General features: G+C 41.0%; 2 protein-coding genes across 5 annotated transcripts in view; both read left to right on the top strand.

The window, feature by feature from the left end:
- The first annotated feature begins 218 nt into the window (after positions 1-218).
- LOC121930389 lies at positions 219-16283 on the top strand. Of its 3 annotated transcripts, XM_042466619.1 has the most exons (15): positions 225-445; positions 2175-2255; positions 2370-2420; positions 3084-3128; positions 3272-3313; positions 3425-3466; positions 6938-6982; positions 7126-7167; positions 7279-7320; positions 8578-8640; positions 10966-11001; positions 12022-12066; positions 13319-13360; positions 13459-13494; positions 15737-16283. In XM_042466619.1, exons 2-15 carry the CDS (start codon positions 2178-2180, stop codon positions 15827-15829), a joined length of 702 nt encoding a protein of 233 aa, XP_042322553.1. In that variant the 5' UTR covers positions 225-445; positions 2175-2177; the 3' UTR covers positions 15830-16283. The 3 variants fall into 3 exon arrangements, with proteins under 3 accessions (XP_042322554.1, XP_042322555.1, XP_042322553.1); XM_042466620.1 differs by lacking the exon at positions 6938-6982 and having other exon boundaries at positions 219-445; XM_042466621.1 differs by lacking the exons at positions 6938-6982; positions 7126-7167; positions 7279-7320 and having other exon boundaries at positions 220-445.
- Positions 16284-18855: 2572 nt separating this feature from the next.
- PKD2 (polycystin 2, transient receptor potential cation channel) overlaps positions 18856-24269 on the top strand; it is a 26505-nt gene continuing 21091 nt past the window's right edge. Inside the window, exon 1 of one of the 2 annotated variants that reach the window (XM_042468550.1) lies at positions 18856-19530. In XM_042468550.1, coding sequence (XP_042324484.1) covers positions 19032-19530 — 499 coding nt within the window. In that variant the 5' untranslated portion in view covers positions 18856-19031. The remainder of the gene's footprint in view (positions 19531-24269) is intronic. The other variant, XM_042468549.1, reaches the window with a different exon arrangement.

Raw genomic sequence — 24269 nt, 5'->3', positions numbered from 1 at the left:
GAGAATGCCGTTCTTCCAAACCACACAGAAAACCACTGCATGCCCCTTAGAACTTCCTACACAGTACTAAACAGACCACTTTGTGCCCCTTAAATCCTCCTACTCAGTACTTGAACACAAATGCTTGATCATGATAAGGGATGCCTTAACCAACAGTTTTTGTTAGTTTTGAAAGCTACCAAAACGGAAGTGTAAAGAAGGAAAATGCAGTAGAAATGTGGGAAAGATGATGATAAGGAAACTCATGATTTCTTCCTTTTGACCTCATGAGAATTGTGGTGGGTTGATTCCTAGGGCAGGATTTAAATTCTAGAAGTCTGTAGATGTCAAGCATCAGAAGAAGAGGGGGAAGGATTGAGTGTCTTCCAAACAAGTTTGCCAAGATTGCTTTGTGCTCCATTCTAACAAGTTATCAAACTTGAGGAAGACCATCCTTCATATCCAGGTAATCATAGCAATACTTAGCATATTGTTTTATTTCTTTATTTACATACATACATACATGCTTGCTTACTTACTTACTTACTTACTATATTTAATTCCTATCATTCCTCCAGGAAGCTCAAGGTGGTCATATGGTACTCCTCCCCACTTTTATTCTGAATAGCAACCTAGGATATAGCCTAAAAGGGTAGGCTGAGAGTGAATGGATGAAGGTCCCTCAGAGAGTTTCATAATCCAGTGGGGATTTGAACCCAGGTTTCCCAGCCTTAGCTCATAATGTCTGCGCTATGCTGGAGCAATCCATGCAATAATGGATTGAGGAAGATCAGTATTATTGTGCACAAATTGGTGAAGGTGATGGACTGAGATTTTTGTATGGTTATCAGAAGAGTTCATAGCAGGCATGAGAGTAAGCCAACCATCTTGTGAACCCTCTGGTTCACATCTCCTACTATGATGCACTGGTTTTCTTGCCTACTTGTTTATGAAAAGGGCTCACTATGAAATCCCTAAAAGCAGTCACTTTCAGCAACAAATTTCAGACTGGGGTGCCATTTAATGAAATCCATTCCTGAGTGGTGACCCCAAGGCAACCCTATGATGGGTTTTTTTGGGCAACGTATTCAGAGAGGTTTTGCCTTGGTCCTCCTCTGTGGATGAGATAACATGATTTGCCCAAGTCACCCAGTGGATTTCTGCAGCCATGTGCAGACTTGAACATTTATCACCCAGAATCATAATCCAAACCACTGTACCATATTGGCTTACCCCAGTGCACCAGTGTTTAAAGTCAATTGTGTGTCTACTATCATTACAGAAACAACTTTCTTTCCCTTTAATTCCCCAGTCCCAGTCTAAGAGCCAGAATGATATGATGGCTGGAATGTTTGACTGGGAAATCCAACTTAAAACTCACTGGGGTATTGAGGCTAGTCATGTTTACTCAGTCTGGCGTACTTGTTGGGGTAAAAGGGAGAAGAAGAATCATGAATGGTTACTTGATTTCATTAGACAAGGAAAGATAACAACAGACTTGTAATTTCATTTCATTCATTATCCTCATATCCCCAATAAGGAATCTGCCCTTTTCATGTTTTTTTTTCTTCATAGAAGAAATGTAAAGATATGTGGGGTTTTCCTGGGAAAAACTATGATGCCCCTTAAAGACTAGCAAATCCATTTGCATACACACACTTTATCAGATGCAGCACAATAAATTCCTGCACCTTGTTAGTTGTTACAGAACTTTGCTGTTTTTGAAGAGGGGGAAATGAGAGCATTGCCCACTCAAAATTTGAATTTTGTCTCTTTTAGTCTCCAAATTTCTACCATTCTTATCAGTTGAGCATTTGGAAATACAATTTAGGCATTCAAAGAAAAAGAACTGGCAAAGTTACTGAGGGAATATGAACTCAGCAAATATGAGAGTCCTAGGCTGAAGCATTATTTGAGTCTTAATTTTTTGAAATGCTAGAAATTTAGGTGCTGGAGGGAAAAATCACTAGGCAGACAGAATTCTTATTTGAGAGATGAGGCTCTCATCCCACCCTCCCCATAGCTAGACATGTGGGGAGAAGGAATGTAAAAGCACCTTATTTTAGCAATGGTCACGCCAAGAATCCCATTTAAAAGTTTCAACTTTTTAAAAAGGAGCAGAAAGGAAAAGTAACATTCTACTAAGTTTGCCATCTGTTTGCCATTTTATTTGCTTTGATCATTTCTCCCATCAGAGAATGCTATCCCGGGAATCTGACAAAATGAAGATTGCTGTATTGTGCTTGGCTCTTTTCAGCACCGCCTTTGCTTTACCGGTAAATACATTGGATAAGCATGTATAAGCCATGAACAGTAAATTTGTCTTTATTGGTTGATAGCAAATTATCTGTCCTTCTCAACATTTCCTTGCTACTTTCTCTCTTCTCAAGATTGCTGAGCTACCAAGTGCTAATACTTTGAGAAAACCAGAAATAGAGAAGGTATGTGTAAAGCATCCACTCCTTTGGAAAAATAAGTGGTCATTAGACAAGCAGAGATCTGTGCCAATAAGTATAAGCTCTAAGCACCTACATATAGATGACTGAGTAATCAAGTAGAGATAGCTCTGTTAGTGTGTTTCAACATAAAAATCTATAAAGGAATCCAGTAACACCTTTGAGATTAACTGGAAAGAAGGAATTTGGGGCATAAGCTTTTGTGGACTCGATCCACTTCATCTGATATAGTCCTGCTCATCAAATCCATCTAATGAAGTGGATTGAATCCAGGAAAGCTTAGGATTTGCTGCAGCAAAGCAGCCATTCACTATTGCTGCTGCCATACTGCAGAATCAATGCAGGTTGATATCATTTTAACTGTCAAGCTCCATCCTATGGAATTCTGGGATTTGTAGTTTGCTGTGAAACCAGAGTTCTCTGTCAGCGAAAGCTAAATATCTCACAAAACTACAGATCTTTGTATTTCATAGCATTATGCCATGTTAGTTAAAGCTGCATCAAACGGCTTTAATTCTGCAGAGTAGATATAGCCCATGCTTAATATCGGTATTGTATTTGCAAGTGTTCAAAACATCTTACAAGCATAGTATAGGAAGATTAACAGGTGACTTTTCAAACATTACTATTTGATTTTTGTTTTCGAAGGGCTCTCGTTCAGCTGGTGTGCACCATGATGCCAGCGCACGAGAGGTAAGAATAATATCCTTGAGTAAGTTTGGGGTTTTATACAGTTTTCAATCTATCATGTTACCAATGATGCTTCAATTGGCTCAATGACAAGGAATACTTTGAGTAGTAATGTTTCTAACAGGGTCAATTCCCTCATTTACTAGAGAACTGGACCTGCACCTGTTGCAGCCGCACCTACTGCAGTGGTATGTAAAGTTGTCTTATTCCTCACTGAACTAAAATTGGGGGAAACAACAATATACTCAAATTATAAAATATGATTTTCCTGCACATTGATATTTAATCTTTGATTTTAGGATTCTATTTCTTCAGATGAAAATATTGACAAACTGCAGCAGGTAAAAATGTTTACTACATTTAGGGCTTTCCATTCATTCAGCTTATCATCACAGTGGACTCGTCCAAGAGGCAGGGGTTCAATGTGAAGTCAAAGGCTTTCATGGCCGGTATACATGGTTTTTTGTGGGTTTTTCAGGCTATGTGGCCATGTTCTAGAAAATTTTCTTCCTGACGTTTCGTCAGCATCTGTGGCTGGCATCTTCAGAGAATGCTTTGCCTGGAAAAAGTTGGGTGTGTATATACTGTGTGAGCCTGGGAATGCAAGAAGGGGTTCAGTTCTGGGATCCCACAGATGGCAAAAAATGGGGATCCTCAAGCCCCATATTATTAAATGTTGGTGATGTGTGTGTGGATGATTTAGTATGTCCGTATACACACACCACCTTTGAATAATATGGGGTGTGGTGATCCATGGGTGGTCAAATCCACAGATTGCAAGCCCACCAATACAGAGGGGCCACTGTACAAATTGTCAAAATAGTTTACCTCAATTTAAAAAACAATAATGTCTTTCAACACTTCTGCTCTCATAGAGTCAGTTCACACATTAACACATTCACAAGTGTCCCTGCTGGTAGAAAAAGTCTGGAAGTTGTTGTCCAAAAATTGAATTTTCTCATGCTCTGTCCTCTTCCAGTTTCTGCATTAAATCTGTTTCTCATTTCTGGGTCCTTGACAAATCACTGTTGGGTGTTTTGGCCAAGCAATCACTTTTTTCAGAAATTCCATTATTGTTTTTAACAATGGAAATATGGCTTTCTACATGCTTTCCATATGCTAGTTCTAGTTTTCAGAATATCGTCACGTTGTTATTAGAATCATAGAATCATAGAGTTGGAAGAGACCACTAGGGCCATCCAGTCCAACCCCCTGCCATGCAGGAAATCCAAATCAAAGCATCCCTGACAGATGGCCATCCAGCCTCTGTTTAAAGACCTCCAAGGAAGGAGACTCTATCACCCTCCGAGGGAGTGCATTCCATTGTCGAACAGCCCTAACTGTCAGGAAGTTCCTCCTAATGTTCAGGTGGAATCTCTTTTCCTGCAGCTTGCATCCATTGTTCCGGGTCCTGTTCTCTGGAGCAGCAGAAAACAAGCTTGCTCCCTCTTCAATATGACATCCCTTCAAATATTTAAACAGGGCGATCATATCACCTCTTAACCTTCTTTTCTCCAGGCTAAACATCCCCAGTTCCCTAAGTCGTTCCTCATAGGGCATGGTTTCCAGACCCTTCACCATTTTTGTCGCCCTCCTTTGGACACGCTCCAGTTTCTCAATGTCCTTTCTGAATTGTGGCGCCCAGAACTGGACACAATATTCTAGGTGGGGCCTGACCAGAGCAGAATACAGTGGCACTATTACTTCTCTTGATCTAGACACTATACTTCTATTGATGCAGCCTAAAATAGCATTGGCCTTTTTAGCTGCCGCATCACACTGTTCACTCATGTTCAACTTGTGGTCTACTTGGACTCCTAGATCCCTTTCACACGTAGTTTCATTCAGCCAGGTGTCACCCATCCTATATCTGTGCATTTTATTTTTCCGCCCTAAGTGCAATACCTTACATTTCTCCGTGTTGAATTTCATTTTGTTAGCTTTGGCCCAGCTTTCTAGCCTATTCAGGTCATTTTGAATCTTGATCCTGTCCTCTGGGGTATTAGCTATTCCCCCTAATTTGATATCATCTGCAAATTTGATAAGTATGCTTCCAATTCTGTCATCCAGGTCATTGATAAAGAATTGTTAGCTCCTTCCCTGAGATTAGATAGGCACTATGTATACATAACAATTTAAATACTGTATTGCCAATATTGCCCTTTTCCTTAACCATCCACCATCAATCTTTTTCGTAGCTTTTCTGTAGCATCAAATCTCTATCTACAGTCCTTACAAAATAGATTGTTATGTCTCTGGGAAGATTTTTTTTTCTTTGGCCATCATCGAGTTTATTCTAAACTGTTTGTCTTCATCTCATGGGAAATTTTCACATGATTCTTCAACAAAATCAGCCAAGATTAGAATTAGATATTCATATAACTTTTTATTATTTTTTTAAATTTATTTTTAATTTAATTTTTTAAATTTAATTGTTTCTTAGTTGTTTTTATTCTATTTTTGTTGTATTGTGATTTTCTATTTTTTCCTGCTACAACCTGTTGGTGGTCTTGCCCTTTTATCTACTTAATAGCACTCTTTCCTCTTCTTCTTTTAGCTTTCTCCCATTATTATTATTATTATTATTATTATTATTCTCTTTCCTATATACAGGAGTAAAATAGAAAGACCAAGTCTTTGCTTTAACCTTGGCTTTCTTTGGTTTCACTTTGTTTAGTCTATCTCTTTAGCAATAAATTAACCCTTTTTGTTTCAACTAATTTAGTTCATTCATTCAGTTCATATTAGGTTTAATTTTAATATCATCAAACAAATTCTACCTTTAATAAACAGTCTCTGAGTTTCATGTTGTTACTTATCTTTTTGTGTGTTTTTATGAACTCAGCAGTTTCCAATTTACATTCCGGTCAATTATGCCAAGATATCAATTGAAATGCATTTTAATGAGTCCATCTAATCTAATCCTTAATTTTCTCTCCAACTATTTTAATGAAGTTTATTTAAACTTATGCAATTTGATGTGGTCTTGATAAATTTTCCAGACCAATAAGTTTTATTTAATTTGATGTCCTAATTTAATTAGATAGACATCTAATATCACTCAATTTCTATATTTTCTGTCTTTTTTCCTTTCTTTCTCCTTCTAAATCCTTCTTTTTCCTTTAAGGCTCTGTGAGTCTTCTGTCCATTCCTTTTACAAGGATGGAGCAATTCCCCCAGATTTGGTTTGGATTTGGGGCGATAATCTGCCACACGCTGCTGCCATCTCTGGAGACCTCACTAGAGACGACTGCCCATACCTCTTTAGCCAACCGGAAAAAATAAATTCTAATATGCCAGGGACTAGTCCCATATTTGTTTCCATCGTCTATAACTCTTTCTTTCCTGGAAACTTGTGGGACTAGCATCTGATAACTCACAGATGAGCGCCAATCTACAGACCACCGCATTGAGTAGAACTACAGTAAATAACAACTTATTCATCTATAGCAGTGGTTCCCAACCTGTGGGTCGGGACCCCTTTGGGGGTCAAACGACCCTTTCACGGGGGTCGCCTAAGACCATCGGAAAACACATATTTGCATGTAGCAATGCAAATTATTTTATGGTTGGGGGTCACCACAACATGAGGTACTGTATTAAAGGGTCGCAGCATTAGTAAGGTTGAGAACCACTGATCTATAGAGTGCATCAAATAGAAGAGCCATATTATTCTCTGTATTTTGTAGGTGCTGGGATTCATCATTCTTTAGCTTTCTCACATGTTGAACTACTGTGGGAAAGGCAACATAGCATAGGAAAGATAACATGTGACTTGTCAGACATTACTATTTGATTTTTGGTTTTCGAAGGGCTCTCGTTCAGCTGATGTGAGCCAGGATGCTGAAGCACAAGAGGTAAGGACAATATCCTTGAGTATGTTTGGGGTTTTATACAGTTTTCAAACTAACATGTTTTCAATGATGCTTCAATTGGCTCAGTGACAGGGAATACTTTGAGTAGTAATGTTTCTAATGGGGTCAATTCTCTCATTTACTAGAGAACTGGACCTGCACCTGTTGCAGCTGCACCTACTGCAGTGGTATGTAAAGTTGTCTTATTCCTCACTGAACTAAAATTGGGGAAAACAACAATATACTCAAATTATAAAATATGATTTTCCTGCACATTGATATTTAATCTTTGATTTTAGGATTCTTTTCCTTCAGATGAAGACATTGACAAACTGCAGCAGGTAAAAATGTTTACTACATTTAGAGCTTTCCATTCATTCAGCTTATCATCACAGTGGACTCTTCCAAGAGGCAGGGGTTCAGTTCTGACATCCCAAAGATGGCAAAAAATGGAGATGCTCAAGCCCCATATTGTTAAATGGTGGTGATGTGTGCATGGATGTTTTTTGCCAGCCCACCAATACAGAGGGGCCACTATACAAATTGTCAAAATAGTTAGCCTCAATTTCTTTTTCTTTTTTTAAATGTCTTTCAACTCTTCTGATCTAATAGATTCAGTTCACACATTAACACATTCACAAGTGCCCCTGCTGGTAGAGAAATTCTGGAAGTTGTAGTCCCAAAATTACATTTTCTCATTTCTTCCAGTTTCTGCATTAATTCTGTTTCTCATTTCTGGGTCCTTGACAAATCACTGTTGGGTGTTTTGGCCAAGCAATCACTTTTTTCAGAAATTCCATTATGTTTTTAACAATGGAAATATGGCTTTCTACATGCTTTCCATATGCTAGTTCTAGTTTTCAGAATATCATCAGGTTGTTATTGTTAGCTCTTTCCCTGAGATTAGATAAATGCTATGTATACATCGTGATTTAAATATTGCCATTATTGTTGTTGTTGTTGTTATAAAATTCTCTTTTTTGGATCAAGTAATGAAGGTAATGAGTTGAAATAAATTTCCATCCTGAGTAATCTTACCCCTTCTGGAGCAGTCCATATGTGTTGGACTACAATTCTCATTGTCCCAAGTGCCTATAGCCTTGTTGGCTAGGGAATGATAAGAGTTGTAGACCAACATATTAGGAGGCCACCAGGAGGAGAAAGCAGACCAGCACTACAGAATAGCTGATGAACCAGTCTTAGCTGGCACTTAACCTTTGTGAGTTTACAAAAACATTTGTTGCCTCACTTACTCTTTTCATTTTTCTGCAAACAGTTCAGAACAATTAATGTGTGAATCTTTTGAAGGGCTCATGGGTCGGCCACAAAAGTTCTGTTATGTTATAACATCATGCTGCTCTGTCCCCCCCCCCCCCAAAAAAAAAGAAAAAACTATGCTGCTGGCCAAAAGAAATATAAATACTGTAGGTTATGTGGAGCTGAATAATACAACTGGGAAAGCAAGTCTCCCCACTATGTCTGTTAAATTACTTCTTTTTTTTTCTTCATTTTTTCATTCATCCTCCATCTCTTTTCTGAGAGACAAGAGTCATTCAACTCATGTCAAGTTTAATTCTTTTTGTCTCCTGTGTTTTAAGGATGCTGAGACTGTTCCTGGTCACCATAGCACAGACGCTCAAGAAATAGCAACACCTAAATTGGTATGTCAAACTTTCCTCCCCAATGAACGAATATGGGAAATAAAACATCAAATGGAAATTATGATATAGTATTTTGTGCACACACAGGTGTTTGATATTTATTTTCAAGACTCTCTTCAGATGTACGCAAAGACACTGATCAATACTTTTTTTCAAAAAATAAGGATACTAAATGCTTGGGCCAATTCACTCCTTCTCCCAACCCTTCCTTCAGTTGTATGCACCAAATCTGTCTTTTAATAAGTTAGCCAATAAGGAAGATAAAGAAGTCTTTCATAAATGCTGATAATAAATATAAATAATTATTGTTCTGTTTTTTATTTAACTTTTAATTCTGAATTTTCCACAAGTGATTGCTTCTTGTTTTGTCCAAACTAATCAATCTCTGGTTTGTTTCTGTTGACTGCCAGAACTGTTATAACTGAATCTCCCAATGTCGGGGGTTTTTTTTAATGAAAAAGATGTTGAATGGCTAGAAAACATACTTCACGATAGAGTGAGCCCTTGGTATCTGCTGGGGCTTGGTTCCAGGACTCCCCATGAATACCAAATTCTGTGGATGCTCAAGCCCTATTCAAACCAATGGCATAGTAAAATGGTATCCCTTAAATAAAATGGCAAAATCAAGGTTTGCATTTTGGAATATATATATTATTTTAACATTTTCAAACTGTGGTTGTTTGAATCCATGGTTTAAAAAATCCGTGGATACAGAGGGCTTACTGTACTGTTTCTGTGTGTTTGTGTAGGGGTAGTGTGTTTAATTAACCCCTTCTTCTCAAACAAAATTGTTTCCATTGTTTGCTTGCTTATTTATTTATTTATTTATTTAAAATATTCATTTCCAACCCATAAGGGTTTCAGGATGGCATATAATAAAATCAGTTCTTCAGAGAACAATGTCCAATTTGCAAAGATTATCATCAGTCCAGGATTCTCCTTGAGCCAGAGAAAATGGGCAAGAAAAAGCAGCTGGATCCTGGGTTTCCTAAAAGCTGGTGGAAACTTGATGTTCACATGGCCTGCTCCTCAGGCGGGTCGAACACTCATGGCCTGTCTGCACCACACAGCATCAAGCTGTGCTGCGCAGTTATATTTTTTGTCCCGTCTGCACCATGCATGCAATGATTTTTCCCAATCTGCGAAGGACTGGCAATAGATTTATTTCCATTGGGTACAATTATTTCTTTCAAGGGACTTTAGAGCAATAGAATATGTAGAAGTATGTAGCATGATGTGAGGGGGGAGTTGTTGTTGTTGTTGTGGGTAGGATAAAAGTACAAGTCACTGTGGTCTAGATATCTGAGTGTTGAACTAGGACTCTGCAAAACTAGGGTTCAAATTGCCAGTCAGCCATTGAAATCACCAAATAATCTTGGGCAAGTCATGTTCTCTCAGCATTAAAAGAAGGCAATGGCAGACCTCCTCTGAATAAATCTGTGAAAGAGTTGCCATCAGTCAAAATTGACTTGAAGGCACATAACTACAACAAAAATAAAGGATAAAAGTATTCACATGGGCCATATATAATAGTTATTAATTAGAAGATCACATATTAATGTGAGTGTGACAATATATGGCAATATATGGCATTGACCATTGACCATGGTTGTTAGTGTAGGAATATTTGGTAATATATTATGCAGAGTGCCATGGGGCTACTGCATCTGAATTGTGTTAGTCTCTGTCAAGACAATCTGAATTACTCCATTAGGCTGCAGGAGGGGACAGGGAAAGGGGATTCCATTGTAAAGCAGGCAACCCTTCTTTGATAGACACTGAGAACAGAGTTTTATGATTCATACTGCTAATTATAAAAAGAGTTAGGGAGAGAAAGCCAGCTCAATGTTTTATAGCCCTCATTCTTCAGGAATTTGTCAGGAATGGTTCACGTCTCAGTGAAGAGCAACCAAGTTGAACTATCTTACTCTCCATATGAAGCAAGAAGAGTAATAAATTTTCCCGCTCCCCTTCAGGAATGGGAAGAATAAAGAAAGACATTTACATCACTGGGGGATGTGACCTTTGCAGGCAAGAAGGAAGCAAAAGGCTTGAGCACACAGAGTTAAGAAAGATAGAGAAAGATGAACATAAAGGGCAAATATTATCTAAACTCTCCTCTCTCACTAATCACTTTATACATGTGTTGGTGCCTCTTTGCTTTCAACAGTTAAAGGTGATTCAATGTAAAGCCCAATATCTGGAAAGCCAAACCTGATGCAACCCTGACTTATGCAGTAATGTAACAAACTGACAGCTATCACTGAAACAAGCCCCCTTTCCATCTAATATGCTTTCATCACCAGAAATATAATTTTTTTTCAGAACTCAGATGCAACAGAGGATAGCTATGCCCAAGAGGTAAAATCTTAACATTCAATACATTCTGAACTTTCCCCTTTATACTTTATTGGCAGTTTTCACTATACCTTGATTGTCTCTATCGTTTTCAAAATGAATATTTTTGCTTGTTCTAGTGTCTGCTTTTATTACCTTTTTGAGTTAAAGAATTTCATGGGTTATACAAGCACCTCTCTATAAGTCAGGAATGAGGGGCATGTGGTCCTCCAGGTGGAATGCCCATCATCCCCTAACTACTGCCTGCAGTGACTAGCTGTCTTGGGAAGTGCAGTCCAACAATGGAGAGCTACATGTTTCCCACCCTGATCTAAGGCTTACCTTATCTAATATACCAACCCTATGAGCTTCTTTACACATTATCAGGAATTCAGGTAGGAACATCAGCATAGCATAAGATATGCATGAAGATGTTTACTGAGGCCATTGTTTATGTATTTCTGACACGAATGTCCTAACTTTCTGTCTTCAATATGACTTACACAATGGTATATGACACGTTTTCTACAGGAAACAAAACATATCTAGGTAGCTATTAATCTGTGTTGGAACACATGATAAAAAGTATTTATTTGTTCCTATCCCACCTTTTCCCCAGTTTGCGACACAAAGCTGCTTACAAGAAGTTAATAAACACATTGTTAAAAATTCACAGGCTACAAAAGTTAAAACGGGAAATATACAATCAAAAACCTAAAACCAGATTAAAACATAAACAATTAAACATGCATGTACACACACCAGCGCAACAACTAGCAGGATCCAGTACATTGTTTAGGTGAGATGGGCCTTATACAGTCACTCATCAAATGCCTGTTGGAACAGGAAAGTCTGTACATTACTTGTCTGCAAAAAGAAGGGAGGGAGGGTGCCAGTCTAACACTTCAGGGAAGAGAGTTCAAGAGCCATAATGTATATGATACATATAATGTAGCTATATACATATGTACATCTAACATATATCATGCACATGTATGATACAAGTATATACATATGATCTTCTGCTTATTTAATTTTTTTCAGGATCCTCTTTTGCCAGTAGCAAATGATGACAGCAATAGAGAAGAGGTAAAAAGGATAGTAGTACTGCTTACTACATTTAGGGGTATCACACTATTCTTGAAATTTTCCCTTTGGCTTTGAATTTTGGAATTTTTTGGAATTCCAGATAAGGGATACTTTTATCTCTATTGTTTTTACTGGGGACAACTTAAATGCAAATTGTGTGTTGCTGAATACACATTCTTGCAAAGCAGCCAAGGTGATTCACCCCCTGTGCTTGGGAAAAAATTGCAACAACCATTGCTGCTCAGGAGCAGCAATAACAATAGAATCAGTCATCAAATTCTTAATAAGTTTACGTGTTACTGTGCATAGTAACAGAAAAATAACCATTTGGGCATGTTACTATTATTGTCAAAAAGAAGACTGTCAGACACCAGATATACTGGGATATAAAGCTTCCTGCTCACCAAACCAAAGGTATATGTAAATATTTCTCCTCTTATGTTGGAACTCAGAAAAATACTGCAAAATTCAGTGGGCAGTAGGTTCCAGATGTTCAAAAGAAAACATTTGTGCTCACAAGATATAATTCAACTGTGAGATTTGCTGCCACCACATGGCAACTTGCATGGATGGTTTTAAAGGTAGAGTAGACAGATTGATGGGAGACAACTCTTTCTATCAGGGCTCACTGAATCTTAAATCACCTTGTAGATAGCTGAAAGGTATTCTTATGACCTTAACCCTCGCTCCAGAAAAACAGTGTCTTCTGGATTTACAATGAGTTTAACACCATAACCAACTCTGTGGGGTTCACAGAGGTCTCCACAGTCCTCCATGGCTGAGCAATGATATTTTATTTTTGTTTTATTAGCCTCAATAGCTAAACTGAATGTCTTTATTATAATAGTTGTGGAGATGGTGTAAGAACTGTGGAGGATGTTGCCTGGAATCATTTGGGTGACCATAGGATACTGATCTAGATAGGATCCAGATAGTTTTTTGGCCTCATCTCACATTTAAACTATTATCCAGCAACTTATTATTTATAAGCTTGTTTACAAAATAATTATAAAGTTGTTTGAGTCAATATATTTTACATAAATGGTTATACTACAAAACTTTATTTTTCCTTTTATCTGTGAAAATATGCTATAAAGTCACCCCACCCCACACGAGCTGCAGGCATACACCCCATTTTTGCCCCTCCATTCGTCCCTCGTGCATAAGGGACGCGAGTCTGAAGACCGCGAGAACAGAGGGAGGACTGCACATACAAGATTCACACTAACACTTAATTTTTCTTTGTTTCTAGATACATTTTTCAGATGCGGATGCTGAAGAATTTGAACCTGAGGTAAAAGCTGTAGCATTAAACACATGTATCAGTTAAACCATTTGCTATACTTCAGTTAATATAAATGCAGAATCATCTTTAACGGTTTTTTATTTTAGGAGGATATGCTCTTTGATGCAGCAAATGATCCAGAGGTAAGCCTTTCTACAGATATTAATACAAGGAATGCATGTTCCTATTAACAGCTAGTTAACAGAGTGTCCTTGTTAATAGTTGTCAAAAATGTTTCAGCCAAACCAGACTCAAGCAAATACTAACCTGTGTAAACCAGTTTCCAAAACTGAGACCAGCCTCCCTTTCCAGCCTCCATAGCACTTGTTCTGAGTCTAGACCAATTAGAATATAAAACAATCGATTTAAGTTAGTTTGGAAATTATGTCTACATGGAAACCAATTAGTACTGATAATGGCAAGCACAGAGATATAGGCCACAATTCTAGATCAGCTACATGTCTCCTGGTCCTACCCTCCCAATTTTGACTTACCACTGCAAGCCATGGGAGTCTGTTCTGTCTATTCAGATACAATGATCTACAGTGAAACAGTCAGAAGCAGATCCCTGTTGCAATTCCTTCATAACCAGACAGAAGATAGGAAATGTCAATTTGCTGTATCCCAAATCATTGCAATGTGATGCTGGAGAATGCTGATGATACTATGGATGGCAAAAAAGACAAACAAATGGATTCTAGAACAGTCAAGCCCAAACTCTCCTTGGAAGTCAGGATGACTAAACTGAGATTGCCGTACTTTGACTACATCATAAGAAGGTATGACTCATTAAAAAAGAAAATGATGTTAGGAAAAGTAAGGGGCAGTAGAAAGAGAGTATGACCCTATGCCAGATGGTTGGACTCAATCAGAGAGGCTGCAGGCCTGAGCCTGCAGGGCCTGAGGAAAGCAGTGGAGGACAGGGAGTCTTGGAGAGTTTTCATCCATGGAGTCGCCATGAGTTTAGGTTGACTCGAAGGCAGTGAACAACAACAAACATATTCCCTATATTAGTGAATATATAGGAATCATGAATACAAATCAGTTACAAATGTATAACTCTAGGTTAAAGTTATAATTGCAATCATGAATTCCAGCCCTAAACCCCAACACTAACAAAGGAAGGGAGAAGAATATTTGCTCTGAAGAGAGCAGTACAGATGGAAAAGATCACAGCTTCCAATTTGCTAACTATGGTTAGTAGTATTATGTCTGCCACAGACTGAAGAAAGAGTGTGCAATGAATGCACATGACTCCTCTTTTGCTCCTTCAAAGATCTGTTACTAAATTTGCCATTGCAGCCAGCAGCTGCACCAGACAAAGGAAATCTGGGGCGAAGCAGATGCCCCTTTGCGGCGGCTTCCCAGCAGCTTGGGTGTGTGTTGTGTAAATGACACGTGCCCCTAAGCCGTCAGAAAGCTACCATGAAGCCACCCACCCAACCACAGGGCAGGCAGCTGTGCTCCAGGGCACGTTGTTTATACACTGCATGCCACAGAGCGTGCACAAAGCCATAGTGGCACTGGAAAAGCCGGCTCTTTGTCAGCTCAAAAAGGAGTAGTTTTCTATTGCTTCTTTTTGGGCTGGCAAAAAAGCTGGATCTTTCCTCATAAGGCATGGTTTCCAGACTTTTCAGCATTTTAGTTGCCCTCCTTTGGACACGTTCCGTCTTCTCAACATCCTTTTTGAATTGTGGTGCCCATAACTGGACACAGTATTTTAGGTGAGGCCTGACCGAGGCAGAATAGAGTGGCACTATTACTTCCCTTGATCTAGACACTACACTTCTATTTATGAAACTTAGAATTGCATTGGCTTTTTTAGTTGCCACATCACACTGTTGACTCATGTTCAACTTGTGGTTTACTAGGACTCCTAGATCCCTTTCACATGTAGGCTCGTTCTGGCAGGAGTTATAAAGGCTAGGCTGCTAGCCCCCACCCCCAGTGACTCACAGAAGCCCCACCCCTTCAGGAAAACATTCTCACCAAGGTTTGGGGGGAAAACCTCACCTAGTCAATATGGCTGTCAAGACACCTGTCTCCCTCTTCTCCCTGGCAATGGGGGCATCTATCACACTTGGAGGCAACAGGCTTTCTTTGGGGATACAGGGCAATTTGTGTGGTACGCAGTTGTATCCCTGCCATCTCTTGGCATCTGCTGCCTAAGGCAACAGCCTGGTTCTTCTGGATGATAGAGCTGATCCTACACAATGGTCTCCTGCTCCCCCAAAAGACCATCCCCTTCTCTCTTCTTGCCACCTGTGTTTGGAACTGCCTTCAAGAACAGCGTAAGGTAACTTCTTATCCCCTTACTCTCTCAGTTCTATCAAATCCACTCAGAATTCACCAGTTGATAATGTTTTTTTTCTTTAAAAAAAACAGTTCAGAGATGCTGGATTCGCAGATGACACCCTTGAGAATGAACTGGCCAATGTGGATGAGGACACTGACGTTCTAACTGCTACAGTACAATAGGAGCCCTGTGTCCCTGCAAGCAATATCGCCATTGGCATTTCTTGACACTACCTACCACTGATAATGAAAATTGTATTTTCAAATAAAGGAAGTTTGAAGTTAAACCTTTGACATAAATCACTTATATTCTTTTTTTCTGAGCTGAGGAAGTAGACATGTTTCATATCAATATTTATTTTCTGCTGCATACAAGAATGACTTTGATTTCAGTTAATAAAATACAATATAGCAGGCTTGTTAAACAAGCAAATTGAAGCCTACAATGTTCATTCTAATTTCTGCTACACTAATGTAACTTTTTGCTGCATAGCCTTCTACTTGATTTCCTGGTCATATTAATTATGAAAGGGTAAAAAAGAGAAGTCCACGGGTCTCTGTGTTATTCATAAAGACTATTATTTTACAATGCTGTGGTTAACTGATTTTAATACTGCAAATAAAATCTGTAACAATACAAGATGTGTGCATGTGCATTTGCCTATTTGAGCCATTGCTCTATATCCATGAAACCCCAAACTTGGGATGCATCCTAAAGAAACCCCACTAGTGTACAACTGGGGCTTATGATGAGAGGGGTTAGATACACAAGTTTAACCCCTGAATTGTGTTTTCAGCCCGTAATACCATCTCCAGTCACTAGGTGGCCAACTTTCCTAACCAGTATACTGTATAGACTTGCAATCATTACAGTCCAACATTAGTAGGGAAAAGTTATAGCACTGCCTTCTTCCCACTACTGTGGGAAAGCCTACTTTCATAGGTCTGGAATGGGTAGATCCCCTCACATCAGTGAACAATGACAGTGGATATGAGAAGAGATGCCAGTAGCTTTGGCTTCTCCTAGGGAGACTAACCACCATGTGTCTCACTCTAACAGCTGTGTAAGGTCCAAAACAGATGGGCCAAATACAGCCGCTTCAGGACATTTTAGGGGCATGGCATTTAGACGGCGCATGCCCCCAAAGAGGCCAGAGGCCACTCTGAAGCCACCTTAGGTGGCCCTAACTTTGCTTGAATAAATATATGTATCCAACTAAAGACCTTTCTAGCCCATGAGGAGCCATCAGTTACTTTTTCTGGTATTACATAAATTAGAATATAGTGCTATTTCTTCTCCCAAATACATACAAATTCAGACAGCAAAGTAGGTACACATTGTTTTTTGTGGGTTTTTTGGGCTATGTGGCCATTTTTCTAGAAGAGTTTATTCCTGTGGCTCAGCCACAGATGCTGGCGAAACGTCAGGAATAAACTCTGCTAGAACACGGCCACATAGCCCGAAAAGCCCACAAAAAACTATGGATGCCGGCCATGAAAGCCTTCGACTTCACATAGGTACAAATTGTTTATTTAAAAAGTGGGAGCCTTACAATATGTTACTGAATTCTGTGATCTAGACTTTTAATTCTACCTGATATCCTTCAGTCCTACTCTTTAGCATCAATTAACTTCACAACAGCAACCATGTTGGCTATGAAAGAATGATGCTTCATTTTTATCTTTCAGTACAATGAGCATCAGATCATAATTGTTGAAAACTGCACCAACTGCACTTGGTTCTATTTTGTTCAAAATGTATTTATTTGTTTTATTTAACATTCCACCTTTCTCTTGTGTCTTCTTCCATCTTATATCAGAATAATTAATGATTTGTAAAAAAGAATTAAACCAACTAGATAAAAGTTGGGTAAAGGAACAAAACTCAATTATTATTTTTCAATTTTCACAGGCCATAGTATACATTCCTCAGTATGCAATCATATCTGAAAGTAAACCGTATCAAACATTGTGAGAGTTAGGTTTGAACAAATGCACAAGGTTGTCTTTTTAGTAGATTAACACTATGTTTTAAAGGGTTAATCAGTTTTAGACCCCAGTGAAACAGTTGTAGAGAGCTAGTTTGGTGTAGTAGTTTGAGGGCTGGATTGCACTTTCAGTGACTAGGGTTTGAATCCCTCCTTGGCCATGGAAACCCAATGGGTGATCTTAGTCAAGTCACACTCTCTCAGCCTCAAAGGGAGGCAAAGGGGGGAACCCCTCTGAACACTATGACCAGGTGACCAAGCAGCCTCCTTTTTCAGGACATGTCCATTTCCATCTTCTGTCCAGGAGGAATTCCAAAAGGTCCTCCATTTTGAGTATCACTAGGGGGACCAGAAGTCCACCTTTCCCAGGATGGGTCAAGGCAGGAGAAATTCATAAAGGTCCTCCATTTTGAGCATAACGATGAAGCAAGAATTTATATTTATAAGAGTGTTTGTAGGTTTTACTTGGTCATGCCCAACTTGGCCTCCTTCGTGGTTAGGACACCTGGTCACCTTGTGCATGCTTCTTACCCCTGCTCAAAATGGAGGACACTTTGGAATCCCTCCTGGGCATAAGGCTGCAATGTGGGGCATGTCCTGGGAAAGGTTGCATCTGGTCACTTGGTCATGCTCAAAAGAGAAGCGATTTTGGAATTCCTCCTGGGCAGAAGTTGGAAATGTAAGGCCCATCCTGGAAAAAGTGTGTCTGGTCACTTGGTCATGCTCAAAATGGAGGACGTTTTGGAATTCTTCCTAGACAGAAGGTGGAAATGAAGGACACATCCTGGAAAAGGAGGACCTCCAGACACTCAGGTGATGCTCAAAAAAGAAGGGCATTTTGGAATTCGTTCTGGACAGAAGATGGAAATGGACATGTCCTGAAAAAGGAGGATGCCTGGTCCCCCTAGTCATGCTCAAAATGGAGGACCTTTTGGAATTGCTCATGGGCAGAGGATACAAATGGACATGTCCTGGAAAAAGGGGGTGTCTGGTCACTTGGTCATGCTGAAAATGAGGACCTTTTGCAATTCCTCCTGGACAGAGTATTCAATGAAGGACACATTGTGGAAAAGGAGGGCTTCTGGTCACATCAGTGATGCTCAAAATTAGAGGACCTTTTGGAATCCCCCCTGGATAGAAAATGCAAATGGACACGTCCTGGAAAAGGAGGACCATCCCTCTGGTGATGCTCAAAATGGAGGCCCTTTGGGAACTCCTCCTGGAGAGGAGGCTGAAATGAAGGCCAGGCCGAGGAGAAGGAGGCCGGATTCGGCAGCCCTCCTCCCTCCCTCCTGGCTCCCCTCCATCCATCGGAAGCCGGGCCAAGGAGGCAGGGAAGGCGGCAGGGAAGGCTCCCCTCGTTCGGCCTGAGGGGGGGGGGATTCACGGCGGCGCCCATGGCGGGCCTGGAGCAGCTGGAGCTGGGCCGCCTGCGAGAGGCCCCTCGGGGCTCCTCCTCCTCCTCCTCCGTGTCGCCTTCGCCGCCGCTCTCCTCCTGCTCGAGGCAGGCCTGGAGCAGGGACAACCCGGGCTTCGAGGCCGAGGAGGAGGAGAAGGGGAAGAAGAAGGCGGCCAGGGCGGCCTCGGGGCCTGTGCTCCAAATGGAGGCGGAGTGGGCCTCGGCGGCAGCAGCAACAGCAAGAGGAGCGGCCTCGCCTTCGCTTTCCTCAGGGCAGGGGCCCAGGAATGGAGGCGCCGAACTCGGGAGGAAGAGGGAGGAAGAAGGAGAGGAGGAGGAGGAGGAGGGAGGCAAAATGGCGGCGGGGAGACCCCACTCCTTGGAGCAGGCGCTGCCTTCGCCTTTCCCTCACGAAGGAGGAGGAGGAGGAGAGGCCGAGGAGGAGCCCCCGCCTCGCCGCGTGGCCTGGACCAAAGGCCTGGCCCGCCGTCTCAGGGGTGAGGCCCTCCCCGCAGCTCCCTTTCTCCTCCTCCTCCTTATTCATCTTCGCCCCACTTTGCCCCCAGACGCCACCCAAGGAGGGTGCACTATTAAAACAGGGTGGCACCCCACTGCTCCACTGGGCATCAAGGGGCTCTTGGTGCCCACCAGCGTCCCTTTATAATGCTTAAGGGACGGTGTCAACAGGGGTGCCCCTGGGTTGCATGTGGGGGGTGTACTGCTAAAAGGGGGTGACACTACTGCTCCCCCAAATAGCTATCTGCTTTTGGGCATAAAAGGGGCTGAGGCGTTTGCCTGTGACCCTTTTTGAAATGCCGAAGGGATAGTTTGAGTAAGGGCATCATTAGGGTTAAGGGGGTGCAGACTGCATTACTAAGCTGCCCCCCTTTATTTGGGGGGAAAGGGTTAGTGGAGTTCATTTGTGACCCTTTGAAATGCTAAGGGATATTGTGAGTAAAAGCAACATTAGGGTTAAGGGGGTGCAGACTGCATTATTAAGGGGGTGACACCGCTGCCCCCCACGCCAGACATCTGCCTCTGGGGAGAATGGGGCAGTGGAGTTCACCTGTGACCCTTTGAAATGCTGAAGGGATATTTTCAGTAAGGGCATCATTAGGGATAGGGGGCTAAATGCTGAAGAGATGGTGTCCACAAGGGTGTCACTAGGCTGGATGTGTGAGATGTGGACTGCACTGCTAAGAGGGGGTGATCCCACTGGCCCCCAAACATCTGCCTTTGGGCGTAAAGGGACTGAGGTGTCCACATGCATCTCTTTGGAGTTTATCACACGAGAAGAATTTCTCTTAATTTCAAATGAAAAGAAAGTGGGGCTAGAACGCATTCACGTGAATTCGCTAGTTCAGCGAATTTACGTGAATTCAAATTGCGTTCAAACTGACTTCCCATTGCTTGAAAATAGCTTGCCATTGCCCAAAATTGCATGTGGTAGTCTATCACGCAATAACATGAAAGCCCATGATTACATTCAGATTGCCATTAGATTATACTAACAGTTTCCCTTGTCTGATAAGCTCCTTTAAAATGGTGATCAGATGGTATGAGCAGGGAAGTCACTAGGGGTGTGTGGGGTTTGTGGGCTGCACTACTAAGAGAGAGTGACCCCACTACTCCCCAAACATGTGCCTTTGGGACGCAACAGACTAGGATGTTCTCCTGCATCCTTTTAAAACGCTGTAGAGATGGTGTGAACTGAGGCATCACTTGGGGAGATGTGCAAGTGCAACTGCACTACTAGGAGGAGGCGACACCACTGCTCCCCAAACATCTGCTTTTGGGTAGAAATGCAGTGGGGCATTCACCTGCATCCTTTTAACATGCTGAAGAAATAGTGTGAGCAAAGGCATCATTATGGGGGTATGGGGGTTGTGGACTGCACTACTAAGAGAGGGTGACACCACTGCCTCCCCGAAACATCTACTTTTTGCATAAAGGGGCTGTGGTGTTTGCCTGCGACCTTTTAATATGCTGAAGAGATGGTGGGAGCAGGGGCGTCACAAGGGTTGTCTGGAGGGCTTCAGACTGCACTAGTAAGAAGCAGTGACACCACTGCTCTTCAAACATTTGCCTTTGGGGGGAGAGGGGCTGAGGCATTTACATGTGACTGTTTAAAACGCTGAAGAGAACGTGTGAACAGGGGTGTCACTCAGAAGCGTAGGGGTGTGGACTGCACTTCTAAGAGGGAGTGATCCCACTGCTCCCCAAACATCTGCCTTTGAGCACAAAGAGGCTGTTGCTTTCACGTGTGTCATATGCTTAAGAGATGGTGTGAGTATGGGCATCATTAGGGGTTGAGCGATGCAGACTGCACTGCTAATAGGGGGTGACTCCACTACTTCCCAAACATCTGCTTTTAGGCAGAAATGGGCTGTGGCATTCACCTGTGACACCACTGCTCCCCAAACATCTGCCTTGAGGCACTAGTACTCTGGATGAGAATTCAAAATAACCCTTCCTGGACCACAAATCCTAGGATTCCATAGAATAGAACTATGGCAGTTAAAGTGGAGTTGTAGTGCTATAATTGTGTAGCATGAAGGGACCCTAAAATGGTTAATAATTGTCCCAGTAAAGTTGCAGCCCTGATTTTTATGTGTGTATTCTGGAATTTCATAGAGTCACCATAAGTTGAAGCTGACTTGATGGCACATAAGAACAATTCTAGAACTGATATACTAGTCTGATCTTTCAGCTCAAATAAATTCCTAAGGCAGAGAATAATATTAAGAATAAAATGTAAAACCTAAACCCATCAGGTATTAAAAATCACACAGATGGACACAGAAAATATGCTTAATTTCCTTGTTGTACACCTGGATGGGCAGTAGATTGAAGGTTTTTGAGGAGTTACAAAGGTTGTCTCTGGCATTGTGTGGCTGGCCCACTTGCATACAGAAGCACACTTAATGTAGATATTAGACAAACATGTGTTTGTGAATCAGCCATGTTAACACTTTTTACAGTATTTGGCAACAATCAGGCCTAGAAACTATGTCCTATGAGGAATGACGTAGGGAGCTGGGGATGTTTAGCTTGGAGAAGAGAAGATTAAGAGGTGATATGATAGCCCTGTTGAAATATTTGAAGGGATGTCACATTGAGGGAGCAAGCTTGTTTTCTGCTGCTCCAGAGACTAGGATCCAGAACAATAGATGCAAGCTCCACGAAAAGAGATTCCACAACAACATTAGGAGGAACTTCCTGACAGTAAGGGCTGTCCGACAGTGGAACACATTCCCTAAGAATGTAGTGGAGTCTCCCTCCTTGGAGGTCTTTAAGCAGAGGCTGGATGGCCATCTGTCGGGGATGCTTTGATTGAGATTTCCTGCATGGCCGGGGGTTGGACTAGATGGCCCTTGTGGTCTTTTTCAACTCTATTATTCTATGATTTTAGGGTTTCCTATCCATTTTGCACTGAAGATTTCTGTTTCCAGAACCACAATTCCTTCTCCTAATGTCTAGAGGACAAATTGTATTGTTAGTTCTAGCTAGACTAGACCAGTTGAATTAATGAGATTTGCCTAACTATTTATTTGACAAGTCCCATTCATCCTACGGATCTACTCTAGTCCAAGATAACATGGATTTGAGCCAGTGGTAATCTTGCAACTCTAGATTTTGTTGGACTTCAAATCCCAGTAGTCTTAGTGGGAGCATAATGGTAAGAAATACTACGATTTGCAAGTTACCCATTCTATGCTGACACTGGAATACAAGAAAGTTGTCCATGCTTATAACCATTTTTCATTGGAGAGTAATTTTCTTTCCACCTCCATTAAGCCTCACTCATGCACTGAACAGTCCCAAAAACCAGGTCTCATTAAAAAACATTTCAAAAGTCAAAATTTCCTAAATGAAAAATCAGGGCTAACATTAATGCTGTTATTGGAAACCTGCTAGAAAAATAAGGAGACTTTGCTTTGGGCTCCAAGCTGAATTGTAAGCATACTGTATATACTGCTGGGTGCTCAAATCCATGCACATTTTAGAGGGGTGTACGTCAGTTCAAAACCAAAAACAGCAAGAATCATAGAATATCCTTGTGTTTTTTATTACAGAGAACCATGTTGGAAAACATTAGGAGACCTCTTTCTCTCCGTGTGTGTATTTTATATATTCCCTGCCAAGGCTTGCAGATTCCAACTCAAAAAGTGCATTTCAAGCTTTCTGTTGCCTAGTCAACCAGTGTTTGTTCATTTGTTCCAGTTTAGGATAACCATCTCGGTACACATTCCAGAAGTGTAGCCATCTGAACACACAGTAGTAAAAAAGACAAATAGGAATATGCTATATTAGATGCCAGTTGTTTTAATGTGGCATGAGTTTTTGTAAACAGTTTCTTTCATATCCCATTCAGACTTTTTTCATGCCTAGTTTGCTTATCTATCATTTCTATAATGCCATCAGTGTGTGTGATTTTTTTATAGAGTAGACAAGCACATGGTTCTTGCCTAGGGTGCATCAACACTACAAATATTGCAGTTTGACACCACTTCAACTGCTCTGGCTCCATCCTTCAAAATCCTGGGGTTTCTAATTTTGTGAGGCACCTGCACTCTATGGCAAAGAAAGCTAAAGCTCTTGTAAACTACAAATCCCAGGATTCCATAGGGGGGAGCTACAGTAGTTAAAGTGGTGTGAAACTGCATTATTTCTACAGTGTAGATGCATCCCCAGGCATGTACAGTTTAAAATTTGACACAAAAGAAAAACGGATGCAGGAGGAAGTTGAAACAGACCTAAAGAAGGTTTGGTTACAGAGTTAGATTCAAACCACACTGCAGAAATAATCCAGTTTGAAACTGCTCTAACTGCAGTGGCTCAATGATAGGGAATCCTGGGAACTGTAGTTTATTGTGGCACCACAGGTATCTCTGGTAGAGGCAGCTAAATGCCTCACAAAGCTACATCTCCCACAATTCCCTAGCATTGAGCGAGGGCAGTTAAAACGGTATCAAACTGGATTATTTCTGCAGTGTGTTTTGGACCTTAGTTGTAGAAGGGCATAGAATGTGCAAGACTTTTGTTTCTTCAAGGAGAATCCTACCATGGGAATGGGGAGATCATTCAGCAATTTTTAGCAGCGTTCCTTTGCATAAAACAAAGAATTTTTTTCCAAAGAAAGAGACTCCACCACACTTTGAGGGAGTGTGTTCCTCGGTCAAATACAGTAGCTCTTACTGTCAGGAAGGCCCTCCTAATTTTGAGGTGGAATCTC

The sequence above is a fragment of the Sceloporus undulatus genome, chromosome 5 (genome assembly GCF_019175285.1).
Source record: "Sceloporus undulatus isolate JIND9_A2432 ecotype Alabama chromosome 5, SceUnd_v1.1, whole genome shotgun sequence".
NCBI lineage: Eukaryota > Metazoa > Chordata > Lepidosauria > Squamata > Phrynosomatidae > Sceloporus > Sceloporus undulatus.
The sequence above is the reverse complement of the archived record's forward strand: the minus strand, read 5'-3'. Positions and strand labels throughout refer to the sequence as shown.

Bases quoted from the DNA above. Each gene is read 5' to 3' on its own strand.
- LOC121930389 (XM_042466619.1), top strand. From the start codon at position 2,178: ATGCTATCCCGGGAATCTGACAAAATGAAGATTGCTGTATTGTGCTTG. The intron at 3,314-3,424 runs GTATGTAAAGTT...CTTTGATTTTAG, and splicing joins CAGCCGCACCTACTGCAGTG to GATTCTATTTCTTCAGATGA. The intron at 11,002-12,021 runs GTAAAATCTTAA...AATTTTTTTCAG, and splicing joins AGGATAGCTATGCCCAAGAG to GATCCTCTTTTGCCAGTAGC.